The 11,323-nt window shown below is 41.3% G+C and overlaps 1 protein-coding gene across 1 annotated transcript; it reads left to right on the forward strand.

Annotated features, from left to right (window-relative positions):
- The first annotated feature begins 3,306 nt into the window (after positions 1-3,306).
- On the forward strand, positions 3,307-8,224 carry LOC126336455 (cuticle protein 64-like). Its single transcript, XM_050000164.1, has 2 exons — positions 3,307-3,355; positions 7,301-8,224. Exons 1-2 carry the CDS (start codon positions 3,344-3,346, stop codon positions 7,934-7,936), a joined length of 648 nt encoding a protein of 215 aa, XP_049856121.1. The 5' UTR covers positions 3,307-3,343; the 3' UTR covers positions 7,937-8,224.
- The last annotated feature ends 3,099 nt before the right edge of the window (positions 8,225-11,323 follow it).

The following is an 11,323-nucleotide window of genomic DNA, read 5'->3' on the forward strand; positions in this document are numbered from 1 at the left end:
ATAGCACGACTCTTATATCCGAATCCATGACTAACGATGGGCAGAAACGACCCTTGCTTGCCGGCCAGGGTGGCCGAGTGGTTCTAGGCACTACAGTCTGGAACCGCGCGACCGCTATGGTCGCAGGTTCGAATCCTGCCGCGGGCATGGATGTGTGTGCTGTCCTTAGGTTAGTTAGGTTTAAGTCGTTCTAAGTTCTAGGGGACTGATGACCTCAGAAGTTAAGTCCCATAGTGCTCAGAGCCATTTGAACCATTCGATCCTTGCTTCTTACTGGGGTAAATTATTTTTGTATTCGACATATCTGTCCGGTGATAGTGTCGAGTAATAACAAAATGTATGAAGGTATTCAGATGAATAAGAGAAAAGAAATTAATATTAGAAATTTAGGTTGATGTCAACAATTTTACATAACACCCGCGTCTTGGAAATTAAATGTGTTGCAACCAATGTTGTGAAAAACGTATTTGCCGAAACACTGCAATCAAATAGCCATTTGAACTTCAAACGAACACGTTATACAATAATTCACACTGAAAGTTTAAAGCAACTCATCTTTTAACGACAGCTACCATATTTTTGCCTGTTTATTATTATACTATTGATGGTAGAGTGTGAGCACTTTTTTATCTATCTCCACAATATAACAGTTTTGAACAAGACGATCAAATACATCTTGGGAATAACTGTCTGTGGCATGCAACTTTATGCTCAATAAAGTTCTGCTGATGGACATAGCATACTGGTCAAGACAACAAACGTTTTATATAGGAACAATCAGTGCAGTTCAAACACTGTGGGGATGTACATAGCTAACAAAATATTAGCAGCGGTGATAAATTTCACTGACAGAATCGGAAATGCATAAGTATTTTCTGTTACTCTTGACAGTGTTATTAATAGATTCGTTGGTAGAAACATCATTACCCAGTGTCACATTAATGTAAAAAAAACGTATGACAGACTTCGACTATTAGTCATTGTTACACCTCGGAGTAATTGACCACAGCATTTCGTTTATGACCATGAACAATCGTCGTGATGCCTACTAGGTAATTATTTATCACATTACTAAGGAGTACTGTGATGTACCAAGTATTCTCATAATTTAGCTTTTCACATTATTTACTGACAATCATTCTAAATGAGCTGTTAAAATCCACCAGCTCAGTACTGTTACAACATGATACGTACGTTGAAAGAGATCCGAAATAGGTCTGCTTCAGCGAACAAAGCCCCCGTTGTAAGATACATCTGTTTTTGAAGATTTGTTTGCAACTACTAATTAAAATTGAGCCGGGATTCCAGAGAAAATTGAAAACATCAGTCGCCTTTATTGACCTCTCAGCAGCTTACAACGCTATGTGGAGAGAAGGCATCATGTACAAAATTCTTCGAGTAATTCCTTGCAAATCTATAGCACGCTTAATAGGCAGCATGCTCAATAATAGGGTGTTCCAAATATGTATGGACACTGACTACAAGTCCATCAAAAAACTAAAGAATGGCTTACCACAAGGATAAGTGCTTGCACCACTGCTATTTAGCCTCTATATTGCAGACCTGAGAATATCCTAACGATAGTCCTGAAGATAATGGTAGAATATTTCCGTAAGTGGACACTTCAACGAAATGCTTCCAAAACAGAGGTTAGTTGCTTCCATCTCAACAACAAACTCGCTGGAAAGGAACTCAACATTCGATTTGAAAACACCGTTGGCTCTGAGCACTATGGGACTTAACTTCTAAGGTCATCAGTCCCCTAGAACTTTAACTACTTAAACCTAACCTAAGGACAGCACACACATCCATGCCCGAGGCAGGATTCGAACCTGCACCCGTAGCGGTCGCGTGGTTCCAGACTGTAGCGCCTTTAACCGCTTGGCCATCCCGGCGGGCAAAACACCGTTCTCAGGCATAATGAAACTCCGAAGTACTTGGGCATGACGCTGGACAGAACATTATCTTTTAAAGAGCACCTAACAAAGACTGCCGAAAAATTAAAGACAAGAAACAACGTTATTCAAAAACTTTGTGGTACTACCTGGGGAGCAACAGCCTCCACTCTCCGCACCTCTGCTTTAGCAACTGTACTGTCGGCTGCCGAATACTGTGCTCCAATTTGTCTAAACAGCCCACATGTAAAAAAGGTGGACATAACAAAGATTTCAGGAGTAATTAAACCCACTCCAACGCAATGGCTCCCAATATTAAGCCACATCCCGCCGCCACACCTGCGACGTACTGACGCCCTTGTATGTGAATACAAAAACATCATGGGAAATCGAAGCCTGCCAATCCACCAAGACATTGAGGCTAGCAAACACTAGTAGCCTTCGATCTAGGAACCCGCCAACAAGAACAGCAAGAAACTGTGTACAAGAAGGTTTCAGTATCACAAACGCATGGTCTGAAAAATGGAACGCATGGCAAAATCATAACATGCCTTGCGTCACACAAAAGTCACCTGGTTTTGACCTACCACGCAAAACGTGGTCCACTGTAAATAGGATTATAACTCGCCATGGCAGATGTGCTTACTCCCTGTATAAATGGGGTAAAATACCATCCCATCAGTGTGACTGCGGAGAAAGTCAGACCATAAGCCACATTGTTGAAGAGTGTTCCAGAAGAGCCTATAGTGGGAGTGCCGACGACTTCCTGCTCGCAACTCCAGAGTCGATAGATTATGTTAATAGACTTCATGTTTGTTTGTAATCCGTAAACTTTGTTGAATTAGTAATGCTGGTTGGCAATTATTAACGTTTGTTACATTAGTGACTTGTCTGTTTGTTTCTTATGTGTCTGTATTGCCATACGATAAATAAATAAATTAAAATAACTAACACGCAAGATCGTTTCTCTGGACCTAACAACATTCACTCTGATTTGCTTTATCACCTGTTAGAATTTTTGTTTCTAATTACTGTATTTGCCACTTTTATGAAAGTGAAACGTGTTATCGTGACACATTGGATATACAAATATTTTGGACCCTGTAGATGCAAGCCTTGTAATAGTACTCAACATTCTCTTGCAATTACGTCTTCGTTTACCTGGAGAGGACGCCATAGTCAGTGTTACTGTGCCTTGGAGCCAAGGTCTCTCCTTCAGCAGCGGTGTAACCTTTACACAAGAGCTGCGACCCGCGAGATCGAGAACAGTTAAGCCATGTAGTATGGGGTAAGACGAGCTTGTGCGCGTCAGAGTGTAACTCCTGCGTCCGGAATGGGCGGACAACACGCCGGCGGATTTTCGCAATTTCAGTATAAAAGCGGCACCGTCGACGCCACGGGCATCAGTGAGGTCCATCTTCCTACTGGATTACGGCTACTGTGCGACGATGAAGACTCCGGTACGTACTGCGGCAACTGGGTAGGGACGTGAAGTGGTATTCACTGACTGAGTTGTACATTCGTGATTAAAATTTGTTTTCCGAGGAATGTAGGTAAGGCTGTGAAAACTGTTGAAGAAGCTATACTTAAGTAGAAGTTTTTCACTGTTCTGAAGACATTAACTTTTGGCTGTTACTTTTATGCTTGTGGAGTTGATTGACGTACACTGTCGAAATATGTGTGACGGAGATGACATAGAACACCACAAACATTTACGGCCGTATTCACACGAGGGATGGTTCGTGAGAATAATGACGTTAGATTCCTTTCTCAAAAAATTCGGATTGGTCAAATTTTATTCTCTTGATTGTTACCCAGTGTTTGCAATGGTAATCGGTAATATGTTTCCTGAGTCGTACCGGAACTTGGTATCTTCGAGTCTTGCAAAATAAGGCAGTATGTCATTCTTACAAGTTGACCCATCTTGAAAAATAAGGCACTATGTCATTCTTACAAGTTGACACATCAGCGTTTGTAGCGTTCTATGACGCTCTCGTGCTAACCATTTACATGACGATCAGTTTAAGTAAATTTCTGATCTTCCCTCTCTCTTCCATTAATACAATTCGGTGAGTTTCACAGGCTCATGGACAATGAGAATAGTTCTTATGAGGGAATTGTAAAGTATATTTCTTGGTGAATTACGCATCGTTAACATGTCTCTGATGTTGTCTGCTAGCGCCGAGATCGATTTTATCATTGAGCCCCACGCACAGTATTCAGCAATAGTTTTTCCTATAAAACACACTTTTGAAATTGGCTGCCCCAGACGAAGATTTATGTGTTGGTTCGAGCTGCATTCGTGTCAAATGTATACGCCTAGATACTCTATAGCTGTCCGTGATTCTACTGGCTCATCGTAGTTCGTCTGGGAAACGTCGTACAAGATATCACTACATTCTCGTACAGCTACGTTCGCTTCAGCCAGATCCCAGTGAGGGCTTCCATGAGAGAATTTTATCTCCTCACATATTTCTTCCTGACAAAGTTGGAAGGGTCGGTTGTTTCAAAATTCGGCTCATTGCAGAGCTCAGATCTTTTCAGGAAAGACACCGCTCTGAGTTGAAAATATTGGAGTCTACCTGTCCAAATACGTAATTAAGAACTAAAAGTTCTTCTGATGGGGCAGCTGCATCTGTACAAGTCCATTTCGTAGCCGATTGTGTACACAGAAAAGACTGTGGATTTAGCAACTGTTCTGCGGTTTCGTCATTTTTCAAAATTAACAAATGTGGATATATCTGGCCAGGACACCAAAATTCGTACATCTTAAAATTTAGGGCTATGTCAACACTGTCCCTACAAATATGTGTAGTTAATCTTAGTGTGTGTGTGAGTAATACATTTCACTCACTGCCTCAGATGGTGGGAAGGACTGTTTGCTATCCGATCCCTTGTTAAATTCTATTTAAAAGAGGATTTGGGAGGAAATTTTAAGTTTCAGCATTTGCCTTAATATTATAGAAGCCTTCCGAAAACTTCTGTCTAACGTAGTGGAAACATTTTTAAACTGAAAATGCTTGGAAGATTAAAATTGTGTGCCGGATCAGGCCTCGAATCTAGGAACTTTGCCGTACGCCAGGTCTATTTAGGAATCACATCACAACCCAAGACCTGTCCACACATCTCCTTTCGCTAGTACATACACTTCTACCTTCCAAATATCATAAAGCTATTTCCTTCGTGGACTAGCAGATGTGGAAGAAAGTTGCCGGTTGCTTATGTAACGGCTTCCCAGGGGCAACAAAGCTTGATTTTCAATATTTCATATTTTTACTGACCGCATTTAAAACTTAAAAAAATGCTGTGAGAAACTACTCATTAAGAAGTACAGTCTTCCGTCGAACTTTTAACACAGTACTGCAAGTATAATAGTTAGAAACTGTGTTCATTAATGGGGCGCAAATAGCCCAACTATATTTATCCAATATCTGATAACGAGAGCAGTTTGTGACTTCCAACAAACTTTAAACATAATTTTAAACCCTGGCGACCGCTACGGTCGCAGGTTCACATCCTGCCTCCGGCATGGATGTGTGTGATGTCGTTAGGTTAGTTAGGTGCACGTAGTTCTAATTTCTAGGGAACTAATGACCTCAGGAGTTAAGTCCCATAGAGCTCAGAGCTTTTTTTTTTCTTTTTTGTAAAGTCTTCTCTAAATAAACATCGTTCGAATTTCGATGCATCACGTTTTTGTAAAATATTGTTCTTGGCAGTTCTGATTTGTGATTAATTCATGATTACTTGTTTATATCGATGTATCGTATCCGCTAGGCAGAATAATTTCCCCTATAATTTCTTTCCCTATCTTACAGTTCATAAACGTTGTTTTTAGTACATATTGGAACTTCACTGCGTATTTTGAAAGTTTTCCGGTCTTCTCGGCATCGTTTGTCTACAAAAACTTCACATTATTTTTCGCATGGAAGCAGACATCTACCAAGAAACTCTTATAAAAAACCGAAAGAGTTAGGTTGTATGAGATACCAGATGAAACGAGGGACCATTTACAAAGGCTCCTCATAGGTAAAACGACAGCATAATGAATATTAAGGAAGAAACTGAGAATCGGCAGTGAAACGGCCGGTGGTTTATTTACTTGAAATACCGATTCACGCTGTAGATAAATACTGCCGGAGCTTCAGAATACAAAGCGTATTCAACTGAATAGAAGGGCAGCTTCAGTTGCGTTTCTCGTGAGATGCTAAATGCTTTTACTGACTCACATTTATGGCGACAGTGCTTCAAACCATTTTCTGGCTAACTAAATTTATATTTTCCATGGTCTTGCTCGCTCGCTTGAGGCCAAAGACGGGTGGATCTCTTTGTAAAAGAAACGGCGGAATTCCTTCCACAATCCGAGAAAATAGTCTCTACAGCTCTCACCACTGAATACGCAACCCTGGTCTTCCTTCTTTTAATATTACCAGACAATTCACTGGAATTAATTCCGTCTCTGTCCCGTACGGGATCAGAGTCGACAGTGAGAGCTACTTCATCTTTTTCTGTGGCTCGTCTAGTTGCGCGAATGAACCCCTCTATTAGCGAATGATTACTGTCAGTTCTCGCAGTTGATGGTCTCCCGCTGTGCCGTTTGTTTCAGTGACTGTATGTCTACATCCTTCATTCACCTGAAGACTAGTAGCACTAAGAAACTGTGGTCACAGAACACAGACATTCTATGAAGTGATAGTGGGTGCAGTGGAAGTGTATTTCGCGGAAGCAGTCAATGACATTTCAAAGACAATGACACTTGTTGTCGCTATTAGCCCTACTTATTCTCAGTTGAAGTTACTGTAATGGAGGTATAATCGTTCAAAATACATAGTGTAACGATCAAAAAATGTGACTGATTACAATTGTACGCCGGCCGTGGTGGCCGAGCAGTTCTAGGCGCTCAGTCCGGAACCGAGCGACTGCTACGGTGGCAGGTTCGAATCCTGCCTCGGGCATGCATTTGTATGGCGTCCTTAGGTTAGTTCGGTTTAAGTAGTTCTAGGTTCTAGGGGAGTGATGACCTCAGATGTTAAGTCCCATAGTGCTCAGAGACATTTGAACCATTTTTGAAATTGTACGTTTACTTCAATTCATTTACAGATTTAGTTGCAGTACCAAGTTACTGGGGGAAAGTGGGTAGCCATTCGTGTTTGTTAATGTATCTTTGTAGGCTTGCAAGTCTAGAGTCAACAGGACCCGTGGTCTAGCAGACCAAGAATAAGGTCACTGTAGTCGTTGACGAAACACTGGTTTCATTGATAGTGATTTGCAATATGGTGTGATACCATACCAGATATCTTTCTTGTCAACGTACCGCTTTGTTTGATCGAATTCATGTTGCAAGGAAAATGTTACTGGAATTTAACCTACAGAGGTGATTATATGTTAATACATGTATTCATTTACAGGTGTGTGCTGTACTTCTTTCATTGCTCGTTCTGGTGAAAGGAGAAGACGCAGAATCGAAAACAGAAGGAAGGGACAGCAAGACGCAGAAGCGAGGATTATTAGGCCTAGGTTTGGGGGGATATGATACTGGTTATATTGGACATGGTGGATACTACGGATCAGGCTATGGCGGATATGGCGGCTACGGGGGATACGGCGGGTATGGTGGATACAACGCCTACGGAGGATACACAGGCTTCCCCAGTAGCTACGGCGTGAAGACGGTGACCATCACGAAGCCTGTCCCAGTGCCCTACCCGGTGACCGTCGAGAGGAAGGTCCCCGTGCCTGTCAAGGTTCCCGTCACGGTGCCCGTGGTAAGGCCGTACCCTGTCAAGGTACCCCAGCCATACCCTGTGCCCGTACCCAAGCCGGTACCCTACCCAGTTTCCGTGCCAAAGGCAGTGCCCGTGCCAATCCCGCAGCCCGTAGTGGTCAAGCAGCCAGTCCCGGTTGTCGTCAAGAGCACAGGCTTTGGAGGGCTCTACGGTGGCTTTGGACACTCGGGATATGGCACGAGCTACGGTAGCTATCTAGGACACTCGGGATATGGCAGCCTTGACTACTTTGGTACCAGTGGCTTTGGTCACCACTGAACTACGGGAAAAGGTAGATTCTAAAACACGTTTCTCTAAATGCTCACATATAAGCGTGTGTCACACCAGCTGCAACATCAGCCTATCAACTAATTACTACTCTTGTACTGTCTGCAGCCATGAACTGCATTACTACTAAAACAAGAAAGTCAACTGTCAGTGCACAGATTGTTGTTTGCCGATAATATTAATCCACTGTCAGTGAAACATTTGTATTAAATTTAATGTAATCATATTAATAGAGTAAGGACATGTACTGTAAATTACCAAATAAACTGATAAAATGAATATGCATACGTTTATACTAAAAATGACGTCCTATTTGAATTACAATGCATGCCACTGTTATTCATTCTCCCAATTATATTACAACAATAACTCTTCCTTTCAAGCTTCGGATAAATTATACTTCTTAATTCACTTTTTTGTTGACCCATTATTGTAATAACCATACGGGTTGGCAGTACAGTTCTAGGCGCTACAGTCTGGAGCCGAGCCACCGCTACGGTCGCAGGTTTGAATCCTGCCTCGGGCATGAATGTGTGATGTCCTTAGTTTAGTTAGGTTTTATTAGTTCTAAGTCATAGGCGACTGATGACCTCAGAAGTTAAGTCGCATAGTGCTCAGAGCCATTTGAACCATTAATGTAATACGTCAGTTTTAGCGGGAAGTTAATTTTTTTTATTGCTTGAAAATGTTTCAAAGTTCGGTTCAAACGCATTTCTACTGAAGTGTGGGTTACATCGAGTATAATTCCGAACCTAGTAAATCTTTTTAAAATTTTCTTCCAATGATTACACTTATAATAGTAACGTTCTTTACAAAATTTGTTTTTAATACAATGAATGAATGCCTGAACTGAAAAATGACTGCATAACTGGAGATTTCGTGTAACGTGTTCTAAGTGCAAGTGGTGTACTTACTCCGTGTTAATATCAGCAAAACGTTATTCGAAATGATTGCGCAATGCAACTCCCAGCAGAAATACAGTCGGTGCAGAATACATTCGGCCCCTAAGGCACTGAATCTCCTGGCCCTGCTAAAAACTGGTAACTTTGGTCCCTGTGCACATACCAAATAAATTAAATTGTCTTAGCTCTAAAGCAGCATCGGCGAAACGCGATATATTCTGGTATCTCATAATAAATGTAAATATGCTAACTACAGGCTCAGCAGTGTGCAATACTGGAAGCAATACTTTGGGGTTTTCTTTTGATTGATAAATGAAAGGATTTAAGAATAATCCAACTTCGTTGAAAAACATGTGACCTGGACAGGGAGGTGAATTACGAACACTGATTTTTACTGGAATTATATGTCAAGTTAAGTCTGGCTTTTCAAAATACCTGACAATTGAAATTACATTACTCAGAAATTACATCACATTTACTAATTGATCCACAAACAATAGGACTTACGCGCAAGCATTATCTAAGCTCACTAAAACGGTATAAATACAAATCATCAAATTAGATATAGCTGTATTAACAAATCTCAGAAACATTACAAAATGGAAATACCTAACTAGCATTTACATGAAATTAGTTTATGTACATTATGGGGTTACTGAACAATTGACAGTTATCAGCCAACTCATATATACTAACGCGCTGGAAAAACTAAAGTCATAGTTATTTAACTTCTTTACCTTGCTTGCGTGAAGACTTTTGCTTCGAAGCTTCTATTTCCAATAATACATGTACTCATATTTCCTTCACAGAGCACACCATAAAAACTTTCTACTCCACACACTATCGCTCGCAGACAGCTACCTGATGTGCACCAAGGGCGCTCTGACTTCGACACTACCGTCTCAGACTAGCAGCAATATCTTTGGCTCTGTGGTCGTTCACAGTCAGCGATCCGCTTCATAAGGCCTCTCAGAGACATACACCGTTTATAATATAACAATTTAATTTTAGTTTACATTAGGATAGAAATGTAAGGACTATGGTAAGAAGATTAGCATCTCCAAAACGAAAGTAATGTCAGTGGGAAAGAAATATAAACGGATTGAGTGCCAAATAGGAAGAACATAGTTAGAATAGGTGGACGATTTCAAGTACTTAGGATGCATATTCTCACAGGATGGCAATATAGTGAAAGAACTGCAAGCGAGGTGTAGCAAAGCTAATGCAGTGAGCGCTCAGCTATGATGTACTCTGTTCTGCAAGAAGGAAGTCAGGAAGTCAGTACCAAGACTAAGTTGTCTGTGCACCGTTCAATCTGTCGACCAACTTTGTTGCATGGGAGCGAAAGCTGGGTGGATTCAGGTTACCTTATCAACAAGATTGAGGTTGCGGATATGAAAGTAGCTAGGATGATTGCAGGTACTAGCAGATGGGAACAATGGCAGGAGGCTGTCCACAATGGGGAAATCAAAGAAAAACTGGGAATGAGCTCTATAGATGTAGCAGTCAGGATGAACAGGCTTAGATGGTGGGGTCATGTTACACGCATGGGAGAAGCAAGGTTACCCAAGAGACTCATGGGTTCAGCAGTAGAGGGTAGGAGGAGTCGGGGCAGACCAAGGAGAAGGTACCTGGATTCGGCTAAGAAAGATTTTGAAGTAATAGGTTTAACATCAGAAGTGGGACCAATGTTAGCACTGAATAGGGGATCATGGAGGAATTTTATAAGGGGGCTATGCTCCAGACTGAACGCTGAAAGGCATAATCAGTCTTAAATGATGGTGATGATGATTAGCATCATTATCATATCTGGATCCAACATACAGCTGTGCCCCAGTAGACCCCTTTCTTTTTTCCTTTGAGAAACAACAGAGGAAAATCAAGTTTCTCCACAAAAAACCAGCGTATTTCCTGTGTGAAGCGCTCTACATGTTGCCATCGAGAATAGTAAATCGCTTACTGATAAGTTTCTCAAGCAGTGGATCTGTTTTCAGAAGAAAGAATTCTTTACAAACAAACTGACTGTAGCTCGCAGCCAGGATAAGCATCCAACAATTCAAGTATGGAGTCTCGGCAAAGGAAACGACCCTGACAGCAACGCAGTATTCATCATTAGTCTTTGCAGGTGGTAATAATGAAGACGTTTAATAGCAGAGATGGTTTCTTTTACTAGAATTTTCTGTTTAGATTTACAGGCGGCAGCGACGAAGCCATCAGAAATAATTAAAATTTAAAGCTCCAGAAACTTTTCCATGAAAAAGCACATGGATATATTTGTTGAGGGTGAGTATTCTTCGTCATTCGCCGCGACACTCGTAATTTGTTTCTCTAACACGGCGCTTTGGACGCCAGCTTCCCTTTCGCCGATCACTGCCATATAAACAGGATTGACGCAGAAACTGTAGAAAAAACGTCACCTGTACAATATTGGTGAACATAAAGCTTACATAGCACCTTTCACTAACAAAGAAATGGA

This window comes from Schistocerca gregaria, chromosome 2 (assembly GCF_023897955.1).
Source record: "Schistocerca gregaria isolate iqSchGreg1 chromosome 2, iqSchGreg1.2, whole genome shotgun sequence".
Classification (NCBI taxonomy): Eukaryota; Metazoa; Arthropoda; class Insecta; order Orthoptera; family Acrididae; genus Schistocerca; species Schistocerca gregaria.